Consider the following 12,281-nt stretch of genomic DNA (forward strand, 5'->3'; position numbering starts at 1 on the left):
ATAAGAAGCTAGTGAGATGAATACAAATGAAAATAACATTACAGACCATTCTACATGGCTGGCGAGTCTGTCTTAGTGTCTCAATGATTGGTGTTATTTAAAAAATGATTCCGTTCAAGAACTGCACAGATGCATAGATACTCATGAGTGTTGGGTAACATGATTCCACACTTGCTATGCCATCCTAGATATTTTCCCAAATGGCCCTCATCTACTAACAGCTTGGTAATTTTAAGTGGCATAAATAAGCAGCCATCTGCCAAATTTAGAACCATCTTCCTGGTTTTGTGTTTTATCAAAGGAACGTGACATGGACTGACAAAGTTAATTAACAAGGGTAATTTTCCATGCCACATTATAGACGGCACCACAAAGTCTGACTTCATTATTCAGAGATTATTCTAAATTTAAATTTACCACAGTGGGAAAGTGCCATTATATTCACTTTCCATCTCATTAAGATTCCATAACAAGGTCAGTGAACTTTTTTCGTTTTTTCCTTGCTAAAAACTGACACCAACCCAAGAGTTCAGACCACGTGTTAGTGTTTCTTTGCATTAAAAACTTAACACATTGTGAGCAAGAGGAAAATTTAAATATATTATTTCATTTCCACAACAAAATTAATTAGCAATCAATAAAACCATTTTCAAAAGCAGGCAGCATAAAATACAAATGTCCAACAAAATCAACATAAGGAGTTTAAAACTAAAACAACACATTTATGTACAGCAATGTAAAGCTCTCGTTAAACCATTTTCGACAACAGAGAATTAAAATGTGCCTGCAAAGCAAAAATGTGTTTAACTTATGTCCACCTTCAACAAATCTCCCATCTGGTGGTACCGGGGTTTTGCCTCAGGCCTAAATTATCTCTAAGACAATCAAATTGCTTTGGTTTTCAGTCAAGCATCTGTGCTTTCAATGTGCAACTAATCTCTTGTGTATAAGACTTTGTGTTGTAAATTCTGCAGTTGCTGAGTGGGGTTTAGCTTAAGAACTTGTATCAGTCAACACATTAAAGTAAAAATAATGAAAAGCTTAACATATACAGTAGGTGGTGCTCAGACTTTGGCAATGGAGCAAATTGCACTTGCTGTAACGAACCACTTTGCCACTTTAAGCAGTTTAGGCTCTTGCATCACTCAGCATGAAATGTCCAATTTTCCAAATGGCTGCTAAATCCTAATCTACTCCTTTTCTTAGATCAGCCAATTGTGGTTGACCCAACGCAAAGTCCAAGTTGAATGTTCCACAGATAAAGAAGGAAACTGCTGGAGTTGCTGCTTTAATTCACCCTTTCTTGAATCATTTCAGGCTAAGAAGTCCTGTGTGAAAAAGAAACTGCTGAGGTATTGGATCACTTCCGGTCTTTCTGCATAATATAGCACCTTTTTAACTTAATGAATCTGCATCATGGAAAATTAAGACATAAGGAATTGTTACAATGCTTTCACTTGCATTTGCAGTGACATTAAGTGGCAGTGGTTTGATGAGGTGTGTCAAACCCACAACATAAGGAACCTGGTCTCAATGTAAAAAGTAACTTATTTGGTAAGCTATAAATGTAAAGCATGTAGGAAAAATAACCTGATAGCTGTATTCATTTGTCAAAGTTAAGAACACACACATATCTCAGTAGTCTGTAACCACCGTATCTAACTTATCAATATTATCCAAAGCAGTAGTATTCATCTGATTCCACCCTAAGTTTCAGTGGTGATTTGCTGAAAGAATCACCATCAATTACAGTTTTGTCCACAAAACCGTCAAGGTCCGTAGGTGATGGGTCATCTGGGAGGTCTTCTGCTAGAGTGTCCAGGTAGCTACCAACAGACAGACCATCTAGGCCGTCACTGTTACCATCATTCAAGCTGCTGAAGCTGCCTTGCAGTGAGGTACCGTCCTGGCTGTCTGATAGGCTGTACAAACTGCCTGTCAAACTGCCATCTTGGCTGGCAACGCCTCCTTTGTCCTCTATCATCCAACGGATGGACTCGATGCCCTCGTTGATTGACATAAGCTGCTGCATCAGCTTCACATCAATGGCTCGCAGATGTGCCTGTGAGTTGAACAAAAACATCCCAGTCAGGTCATTGTACTTCAGGACGATCAAAAGTTGGAGGAGTAGTATGACTGGGGGGGGGAGCTTAACATCAATACAGTAAACAGCTAGCCTGGCTCTGCCCAAAGGTAACAAAAGGTGTCGAATAGCACAGCTGAAGCACACTGTTTAACACATTTAAAGACAAACATTTGAGCTTTCGTAGAAACGTATACCTCTGCACAATAAATAGTTGAACTAGGCTAAGATACCCTTCTGCTAGCTGTAACCTCATAATGTATATAACAAACAGAAATGAAAATGGTATCAATCTTTTCATCAAACTCTATTGTTTCTCAAAATGTCAAACTGTTCCTTCAAAACAACTACTAAATTAAACTGTGTGTCCTCAGAAGTAGAATGGGAAGTAAACAGAAAACAAAACAAGAGCTATTTTCATTGTTAACTATTGTCAGCACTGAGGTTCAAAGTGCATTTTCAGACCCTGGAAACAGCAGCAAAGATGACTGCTCACACCATATGGTCCATTTAGTAGCTGTCCTCAGCAAATGAAACATCAGCTTTCAAGCCATGACAGACAGGAAGTAGTTAAAATGTTCCTTATGAAAAAAGGGGAAATTTAATCATACAGACCCACCACAACTAAGCAAACTCTATCTACTAATGAAAATCCTGTGATATGACTGAAAGCTCAACAGGAGCTATGACCTTGTGGTGAGATTTTTTTTTTCCTCAACAACTCTAAGCTTTCTTATGTCCTCTCATGGCAAGAACACTGTGTGCTATTTTGTTTTGACTATCAGGCTTTGTAATGAACAAAGACACTTAGCTGTGCTACCGGAAAAAGGACTTGTAATACCCATGTAAATGCACAGCCAGGAAACACTTTTTATCCAGGATAATGAATGGCATGCCTACTTTACACAGTATGACCATTAATTTAAGTCCCTGCCACGACAAACCATGCCATTGACTCAGGGTGGAAGCGGACAGCCTATAGAGCCATTCAAAGGGATTCCCCTGTGTCACTGGGTGACAAACTGCCAGTCAGAGCAGCTGCAACATCCTGCCACACTGAAAATGCATTGAGGCAGATGAAGGCGGACAGGGCTGGTACAGTGTTCCACATAGCTGGCTTGATACAACAGCCTTTCTTTGGGGTGGATTTACAACCAGCCTCCATTTAGCTCATAATGCTGCCAGTGTGTTTGTTTTGCCAGTATAACCACCCGCTTTATGCACACATGGAAGTCGAGCAGATGGAGCTGTATTGAAGTTTTAGTCCTAGCAGCTATCTCGTGTCTCATGGGTCGGTATCACAAAATAAGTTTAGGAAACACAATTAGAGCTGCATAATTTTGTCTGCACTGGATAGTAAAAACATATCTAATTTGTCGTATGAAACTAATAAGAGCTGGCTCCAAACTTTTTTTGGAAATAGCTCATTTCAAAGTTCATTTGCTCATTTGATTGGCTGTAGATTGATTGGCCTCTCAAATGTTGTAAGAACACGTGTGTCTGTGTGTCCTCCAGGCTTGTGCACTCCAAAACTGATTGGATTAGTGATTGAGCTGTGAAGGGAGCCACAAAACCAGGGAAGCCCAGGATGGCCCAAATTCAAAAGGAGCCGTCTGACAATAACAGACCACTGATGGAACTCCACTCAGTTAATTTAAAAAAGTTTTTGCTCATATCAGCACAATTAAATGAACACATGACTGATAGTAAATTTGACAAGTCCGGTGGAAACAGAAGTTGAATAAACCGAGGTACATGTTATTGCATTTGCAAAGACAAAATGAGCTTGTTATAGGCCTCAGTAGGTTCGTCACATAGACATAAAACTAAGCCTATCAACACAAAGTCTCTGAGTGATTGGTCAGTCTGCTGGCCATGATTCAGTCCTACTACAGTCTGCAAAACTCGGTCAACTTGGCCATCTGCTCAGCAGTCCTAATACCCTCCATGACCTTACTTAAAATGGGACCGTGCTGTGACTGCGGAACAAGCGTGGCACTTGAAAACAATTTAATGGTGAGCGTTAGCAGATACAACCATGTAATCATGAAGAGGTAATTACACAGGCACAACTGGGTTTCACAGAGTAGTTTGCATCACAAGAGGGTGGAAGTATTTTCTGGCCTGAGGAGGGTTCATGAACAAAGGCCTGAGTGGCCGCGGCGCGCAGGTGTGAATGGCTCTCTCCTCCTGACCACTTTCATGCTGCCTTTTAAGACAACTGAGGCACAACACCCATCCCTGAAACTTTAACAACCACATGTTGATACATAGACCTGCTGTGCATGTGCTTTCCCTGTGAGCCCAGGCTGAGCTGCCAATGAATGTAATACAGTGGAGAGAGCAGACCTATGAAAAATAAACTTACTATGCTAAATAGCCAAGGTCATGTCCAACATATTTTTTTCATTTTTTTTTAAACGTTTGTAGATAAATACAAAGCTTGGTCAAACATAGAATTAAGAAATGTGCACTAGCTTGTAATTACCAGTCGGTAAACTTGCTGTGTCGCACATGCCATATGGTTTGTAGTATTTATAGCTATTTAAAAGCTATTTGGTAACTTTTCTGTCAAAGCGACAATGTCCCAGCAGCTCGCTCAGTGAGGTGGCACACAGACACGGGAACTTACCATTTCTTGTTTCAGGAACTGCATCTTGCTCTCCAGCCTTTTCAAGTCCGCAGAATCGCACAGCTTGCAGCTCACCAAATGCGGCGTTGCCGACTGCTTGTCGTGATGTTTTCCTCCGACTAGAGAGCGAACGAGACTATCGGGAACTTTCCGACCCAGCTTTGACTCTATGTCCCTCAAGTCAGGCACAACGCCGTTATCCTCGTCCATCGTGGACTGTGAGGACGCGTCCACGGCTTCACTGTTTGCTTCGGAACCGGCAGAGGAGGAAAACTACGCAGCTGCGACCTCGGGGACCTTCCGGCTTATTAGTGAGTGAGTGAGTTAGTTAATTGCGGCTAAAGAGGAGTCGATTCAAAGTAACAGGAAGAAGCGCCTGCGTCTTCACAACTTGATTCAGAGCGAAGTGTCGAGCCGGACACACTTCGCCGCTGCTCCATCAACACACCTCCCATTGAAGAGTCTGACCAGTGATGAGGCCGCCGAACGGCAGGGCGCTCTCCGTGGACCCTCCCACAGGAGAGCTTCCCCTGAAACCAGACACCGCGCAGGTGAGCTGTCGGGAGAAACGCGAGGGAATACATGTTTGAGGCGGTAGGAATTAGGAGCAGCGGCGGTCCAGCCACTGGCGAGACGGCGAGACCTGCAACGCTCCGCAGCCCGAGGCGAGCACTGCAGGCTGCTTGGAAGGACACTTAGATGAATGCATGTCCACAAACAATTATGCACTCAGCAGGTGTGCTCCGTGCACGGGAGAGATGATAATAAGTAATGCAGTAATGTGTTGTAAATGTATGTTGGGGTATTTTTTTTTTTTTTTAGTCACATGAAAGTCAGTACAAAGTCCAACAAAACCGCTGTGTGAAGGCTTCAACTTTAATCACTTAAAATATTTTGCGTGCACCCAGATCCAACAACATTTTGGCAAAAGTTGAAATGTAAAAACGGAAAAGCATTAATTACCATTTCACATAAATGTAGTTTTTTGGTTTTTTTTTTTTTTTAAAAAGGGGAATAAACCTGTATTGGCAGTTCAGTAAGGTCTCTATATTAAAACCTGTTGACCCTCTGCAATTCACTATATTTCTTCTTAATTTTCTTTCTATATCTTAATTTATTATTAACAACATTTCAGGTCATGTGGATCAATGTATCTTAAATAATCATTACAAAAAGAAAGAAGCATATCTCCTTTAATAACTGCTGTACAAGCAGTTTCAGAGGTTGAACTACTGCACCTCCTTGTGGGCATTGTGGCTTTATTACATGAGCAGTTTATTGTACTATTATTACTGTCAACCACCTCACTTGCTCCGCCATGATGCAACTAAGCTAAACTACTGTGTCTGTGAAGTCAGAGAAACAAAAGTGCTATAGCCTATAAACATCATGGAAGTTGTAGTTCTTTAAGGCTGTGCTTTGATTATTTTTGCCTTACCTTCTCTATTACTTTAAATGTCTTCAAAAAGTTACAGAACATTCTGCATCACTTGTCAGAATCTGCATCCTTTACACCTGATCACCCTTGAAGTGAAATATCAAGCACTGACCTACACAGGGCACTACATCGCATTGCTGATAACTTACTTGACATTTTGAAAGCCTGGCTCGGATCAGAGTGGAGCTCCATCTGGTGGCATGCCTATCTCAACAACACTTCATTTGCTCATGCTACTTTATGTGAACACATTTTCCATTTTCCAGAAGTCTGAAAATTGCTGAGACAACCTTTGCTATTTTTTTTGCAAAAGTCACAAGCTACCCTTAAAGACTGCTGCATTTATATTTACCTTTCCATTATAATTAATGATGTAAATTGAGTCTTTTATGTCCATATGGGAAATGTAAAAGTAAAATGTTCATGACTGCAGTATTAAAAAAAGAAAAGAAAAGACCTGCACCAGTTTTTGATATAGGAACATGAATGTAGTATAAATGTGATTTTCAAGAGCATTTTCTGGAGAGAACAGATTTGGGCTTTAACAAACTGCACAGCTGTGTCATTGCAAAAGTAAATAGAAGAGGCACAGAGGCAAGGCTCTTGTTCAAACACAGATCTTAGACGACAGATTGGCTTTTTTCATCGTCGTACCGCTGGTACTGATCCCCGAGCAGAGGCTGGTGGCCCTCCATCTTGTAAGATCTGGCACGCACGGCACATGTGGTGGCAGCAAAAATGAGTGCAACAACCACAAGGGCAGCGACTATTGCCATGGTGATGATTTCAGTCAGAGTGAAAGCTTGACCTAGAAAAGTTGAAGGAGATGATTAATGCCCTCGTCGTCTGCATTCATTCAACAGCCAGATTGAAAGCAGGGCCACAAAAATGTATGGTATGGAACTGGAGGGAATCCAAAATGCATACCTGGCCATTCAGCTTCATAAGAGTAACCAAGATTTTCAGGCGCAGTAACAAACATCTCAGCGTTAGTCACTGGAGGCCAGAAAGGCACCATGTTGTAGTTCCTGTTGTGACCAATGGGAGCATTTTCTTCAGGATACACTGCCGAACCTTTCAAGAAAAACGTCAAGTTAGCCCACAAGCTCATCATTCTATCAATGAAGTAAAAATAAATGCAGATATAATGAAAAAAAAGAACAAGTACAAGTGGCCTTTAAACTAGATTTTTATTGATAAAAACACCTGGACTGTGTCTCCTCAACCATTCATCAAAAATGGCATCAGTGTATGTGTGGAGCAGGACGAAGATAGGGTCATTGGGTGAAAGATGGGTCTGTCCTCCTGTCCCGTTGAGGAACAAATGGGCCAGGTTGTGGAGGCTCCTAACCACAGGGTCATAGTTGCCCTGGGGGGCACTGTAGCCTGACAAAACAACATGAAAATGTATAAGAAAACGGACACGCACTGTGTGACAGACAGGAAGAGGAAGAAATATCTTTGTTGCCACTCACCTTCAATTGTGTTTCTGAAGCTTTCAGAGGAGGTGGAGTAGTACGGCGGTGTGTCAAAAGCGTTAACCTGGAGACAGTCGGCCACATCCTGGGGCTCTGGGAGACGCTGGACCATTGGCCTATTGACATTCCCTGCTGGGTTCCTCCTGATGGGAGATGTCTCAGTGTCTGGAAGGTGATCGATAAGATAGACTATAGCAACAGAATAATGAGGACCACTGTAACATCACATAGTAAACGAGCAATGGTCTTACTGTTGCAGATGGTTCCCAGTGTGTCATAGTCCCCTACACTCTCACAGATGACCCTCCACTGGGAGAAAATGGAGTTGGGGCTCAGGGAATTCATGTCAAAACTGCTCCTGGCTCCCATCAGGTCATCTGTGCAGATGTCACATGTGCTTCCACCGATGGCAAAGTTCCAGTAGGGCAGGGCGAAGGAGGGGTTTTGCAGCATATCCTAGTTGTTAGATATAAATAAATGAAAGGATGGCTGGGTGAGTGATTGTGAATGTGGAGATCAGGGCAGAGAAGCAGAAACAGAGCACCAAGGCTTTGAGCAGGAATAAGCTTTCCAGAGTTTAAGGGAGGCTTTATTTCATTGTGCTGCCAACAATATATTCCAATCCCCTTGGGTCCAAGTATCCATAAAGTCTCAATTAGCATTTGTGTCATAAGGCAGCGGACTAACTGGTTATCCCATTGACACATTGTGATTTGCTGTTCATTTGCTGACAGCCTATAACAACACCTGTTCACCTTTGAGGAAACTTCATATGCAACATATGTTAGTATCAACTCAACAACACAGAATGTGTGTGCAACATGAGGACAGAAAAAAGATTTTGAAAGGTACAATGAAGTGTGAAGCTCATCCACAAGTTTTTTTTTTCCTGATTACCTCCTGCAAAAACTTGAGATTAACACTACATATAAACAGAGATATATACAACACAGATAGGCAAAATTATTGTGTCAGTGAGTAAAATGATTCATCACGCCAAAGGGAAGACTGACTCTTTGCACACCTTTGAATCCCTGATACTGTTTTCCTTTGAAAAATCCCGACTAAATCACCAAAACCCCATACCCTGAACTTCCACTGTTTTTGATCCCAAAAAGCTCTAATGGATCCTAACTACTACTCATGAATCCAGACATTAACAAAAATGAAAAAAAAGTGAGCTGTTAATTGATTTTATTGTAGCAGGACAAGAAGCTGAGACATTTTCAGTCATCTTAGTTGGTGTAGTTGATCCTGATCTTGTGTTGAAAATGAGTGTTCTCCCTCAAACTGTGCCTGTCAGTGAGCTTACTGAGCAGGAAGAAGTCGGCCTGCTGCCGTTTCCTCCAAATCGAATCTGTGCCCATAAAACGCTTAAAATCCCGCTTTGTACATGACCGACATGCGGAAGTGGGCTATCAGTCGGCAAATTAAACAAAACTAAACAAAACAAAAACTAGTGATGAGACGATTACCTCCAAGCAACCACAAAGAAAATCAATTAGATTATTTCCTTTATCTTAAACACCCAATCGACGTCAGAACTATCTCTACAGGACTATTGCTACACAATTATAGTGGGATTACTCTTAAACAAATCTCACCTGCATGTCTCTCTCCAGCTGCAGCAGGTGGTACCTGTGCCAAGTGACGAACCCGGGCCCCTCATGTGAGAAGTCCACTCCCCCGAAACTGGCCTGCCCGGCACCCAGGAACGTCTTGCTGACGGAGTAGTAGTGGGACCACACGAAGTAATTGTAAATGGTGATGTTTTCAAACTGGACGGTGTTTCCGTCGGGCCCGAAGATCTCCAGGTAGCGCCGGGTGGCGATCACCAGGTCCGGGTGCACGGTGCGCTTGGCCTGGTCCAGCGCGTCCACAAACGCACGCTTCTCATCCGCGCTGAGCTGCATCACGTTTCTTCTTACTGTGGGATTATAACAGGGGGAAAGTGGATTAATTTAATCATTAGTTATCTGGGGATCGTTTTTAATGCAGACAATGTGCGTAATTTCATCGTCATTTCTAAACATCTGGGTTGGAACGACTTCAGAAGTAATTCGACTTGTTTCATGGGGTCTCAATTTGAAGTAATCTTTCTAAAATACTCTGTCTTCGCCAGACCGAAACCGAAATCTTGTTAAATGGGCCAAAACCATCTTATATGTGCGTGTGTCTTAAAGCAGTGCTGAAGTGCCACTGAGCACTGGCACTTCAGCACTGGCGTTGGGTCGACACCAGCCCTGTACCTGCTAGCTGACTTTCCGACTTTCTCTGAGGAGTTTGAATAAATAATCTATCATACTATCGATCACTTACCAACAGAAACCCGCTGGTCACAGTTGGGCCCCGTCCATCCGTGTCTGCAGCGGCCGCAGTTATAGCCGCTGAAGTTCCCGTTACACTGACAAGTGCGGTTGAAGAAGCGGATGGGCCATCGTTCCCGGTCGTCCCGCCCGTCATGGGGGTACTGAGGCCCGTGCGGCCGCGCGTCAGCCGTGATGGACACACACTGTCCGCGGCCCGAGCTGGAGCCACATGGGTCGTTGTTGAGTGGGGAGGGTGACGGACAGCACTGTCCACTCCTGAGCCCCTCGGGTGTCACACACTCTCTGGGGAACTGAGCGCTCACCACCACCGCTCCCACAAGCGCCAAAAAGCAGCACCGCCACATTATCCAAATTTTACGCACGGCTGCGGCTGGCTCAGAGTCAGTTATAGCACCTAGATCTTTATCTAACAATATGCACTTTCAGACAGACCCTTTCATCCAAAATGAACGCGCATCACTTCAACACTTCTGGAATGACTTTCTCTGTCAACTGAGTGTGTATACAGCTTCCCCTCTCCTGCGCCCAGGGCCCTGCTTGTATTTCCCCCACAAGCAGCGCACCGTCGGCCTTAAATACCGGATTAACGCATGACTGCCCGGATTTTCAGACTCCCGCGTGATCCCATCACATAACATCATATTTCCTACTGGGGCTGGAGAGAATGGAGGTAGTGTGATCCGGTCATGCACATTATTCTTCTTCTGAAGACTCACTGGACTTCTGCAGTTACCTAAACGAGCCCAATATTAAATGTCAGAAAGTCTAATTGATGACAACATTTTTTTTTTCAGATTAAAACGCAAATTGTGATGAATTACTACAATACCCACAGACTTTAATGCTTGTACATGGACTGTAACGTTTCAGCACGGTTTTGTGAGCACTGTATGAAAATTAATTTGTTGTGAAGTTATAGCGCTTTACAAATGCAGCCCCTGGCACACAAGTACAAATTTGTGGAATTAGAATAATCAATTTGGTGTTGCAAGCACAGAAGTTTTTGTTTATATTATCTGCTTTTGCACTTGTAAACTCTCACTTTTGTCCATTATTGAAAATCAAACAGAAACTCACCAAATAACCCAAAATTTGCTATTTAGAATATTCCTCCCACTGTATAAAATACCAGAATCTAATCTTGAAAAAGCCTCAAAGGTTTATGTGTTTGTTAATGTGATCATATTTCAGGTCATTTGACTTCTCAGGAAGGCCTGGCTCTCACTCTCTCACTCTCCCACCTCCCTCTTTTGGCAAGCTCTAGGCTGCTTTGGGGCCTCAAGCATGTGAGACATGGAATCATGAGGGGAATTTATTCTACAAAAAGAGATCTTCTAGGAATTTAGATTTTTTTCCCCTATTGTTTCTAAAGTTAATCAGATGCATCACGTTCAAATTTCCATGCATTCCCTTTGAAATAAACTTTAAAAAATGTTCTTACTGTTTTCAAACTGTTGTGCACCTCTGCATTTGAACTGTACCATTGTCTTTTATTGCTTTATGTTTGGCTTGCTGCAAAGGAAGTTTATGGGTCGGATGTGAACTGTACCCTCTATGTCTCTACACTTGGAAATGACATTGAAGTAAAGTCCTTTGAGACTGCTGACAGTGGTGAGAACTATGGGCTGTCGTGGAGGCTCCCATGTTTATCTGGTTTTCAGGCCCTTCCAGATTTCAGATGGCATTGATGTTAAACCAAACCCAAGTTGGAAACTGACAATCATGCAACAATCCTCCAACCAGATCAACACCAATATGACATAAAAGCACATAAAGACCTTCCATGCCTCTTAAATGCTCACATCTTTCAAACACCACCCATCCACTTGGTAACACAGGCTTTCTGTTATACATTTAAGCCTCCAAGCCCAAGCCCAAGGTGAGATAACCCTGATGTCATCAGGGTTATTTCCTCAGACTTGATATAGCTTCTCTAGGGCCAAAAAATACAACAGTTTTGCCATGATGAGCAGCACTATTCATGACTGGTAAACTGATCTCCATGTGTAGAATTTGGTGGTAGACCCCTTTAGAGGAATCTATAAAAATAACATAATCCAGTGTAATGAATTTCAGGTAAAAGTGGAGTCATCAAGTATAAAAATGTGTTTAATTATTGTGAAAACTTACCACTCTCCTCAGCTCCTAACAGGTTTTTTTCCCCACTTACCTTTTTTATGCACCGTCTGTGCAGCATTCATTTGAATTCCCTCTCCAATCGCCCCTCCAGCGAGTGCACCGTTTGTTTATTTGCTTCATTGTTCTGCAGGTGAAGGAGCTGGGCTGAAAACAAAAACCTTTGATTAGTTAAAATGAGTTG

At 42.5% G+C, this 12,281-nt stretch overlaps 2 protein-coding genes and 1 long non-coding RNA gene across 3 annotated transcripts in view; all 3 read right to left on the bottom strand.

Annotated features, from left to right (window-relative positions):
- Nucleotides 1-573: 573 nt before the first annotated feature.
- Nucleotides 574-5,441, bottom strand: LOC139621279 (leucine rich adaptor protein 1-like). Its single transcript, XM_071477603.1, has 2 exons — nucleotides 4,716-5,441; nucleotides 574-2,062 (listed from the first exon to the last, which is right to left on the bottom strand). Exons 1-2 carry the CDS (start codon nucleotides 4,923-4,925, stop codon nucleotides 1,673-1,675), a joined length of 600 nt encoding a protein of 199 aa, XP_071333704.1. The 5' UTR covers nucleotides 4,926-5,441; the 3' UTR covers nucleotides 574-1,672.
- Nucleotides 5,442-5,577: 136 nt separating this feature from the next.
- On the bottom strand, nucleotides 5,578-10,510 carry LOC139621278 (5,6-dihydroxyindole-2-carboxylic acid oxidase-like). Its single transcript, XM_071477602.1, has 7 exons — nucleotides 9,951-10,510; nucleotides 9,236-9,558; nucleotides 7,883-8,087; nucleotides 7,629-7,796; nucleotides 7,360-7,539; nucleotides 7,081-7,227; nucleotides 5,578-6,961 (listed from the first exon to the last, which is right to left on the bottom strand). The coding sequence occupies exons 1-7, from the start codon at nucleotides 10,303-10,305 to the stop codon at nucleotides 6,774-6,776; spliced, it is 1,566 nt and encodes a 521-aa protein (XP_071333703.1). The 5' UTR covers nucleotides 10,306-10,510; the 3' UTR covers nucleotides 5,578-6,773.
- Nucleotides 10,511-11,932: 1,422 nt separating this feature from the next.
- Nucleotides 11,933-12,281, bottom strand: part of LOC139621280 (uncharacterized) — a 563,233-nt gene continuing 562,884 nt past the window's right edge. The window contains exon 8 of the long non-coding RNA XR_011690975.1: nucleotides 11,933-12,244. This is a non-coding gene — a long non-coding RNA (uncharacterized lncRNA). The remainder of the gene's footprint in view (nucleotides 12,245-12,281) is intronic.

This window comes from Trachinotus anak, unplaced genomic scaffold, assembly GCF_046630095.1.
Source record: "Trachinotus anak isolate AG129_WGS33_773 ecotype Australia unplaced genomic scaffold, CSIRO_AGI_Tana_v1 ptg000005l, whole genome shotgun sequence".
NCBI classification, from domain to species: Eukaryota; Metazoa; Chordata; class Actinopteri; order Carangiformes; family Carangidae; genus Trachinotus; species Trachinotus anak.

What these genes read in the sequence shown, in the direction of transcription:
- LOC139621279 (XM_071477603.1), bottom strand. Translation starts at nt 4,925, where the DNA reads ATGGACGAGGATAACGGCGTTGTGCCTGACTTGAGGGACATAGAGTCA. An exon ending in AGTTCCTGAAACAAGAAATG is followed by an intron (nt 2,063 to 4,715) that starts GTAAGTTCCCGT and finishes TTCAACTCACAG; the next exon opens with GCACATCTGCGAGCCATTGA.
- LOC139621278 (XM_071477602.1), bottom strand. Translation starts at nt 10,305, where the DNA reads ATGTGGCGGTGCTGCTTTTTGGCGCTTGTGGGAGCGGTGGTGGTGAGC. An exon ending in GTTGAGGAGACACAGTCCAG is followed by an intron (nt 7,228 to 7,359) that starts GTGTTTTTATCA and finishes TTTTCTTGAAAG; the next exon opens with GTTCGGCAGTGTATCCTGAA. An exon ending in TTATGAAGCTGAATGGCCAG is followed by an intron (nt 6,962 to 7,080) that starts GTATGCATTTTG and finishes CAACTTTTCTAG; the next exon opens with GTCAAGCTTTCACTCTGACT.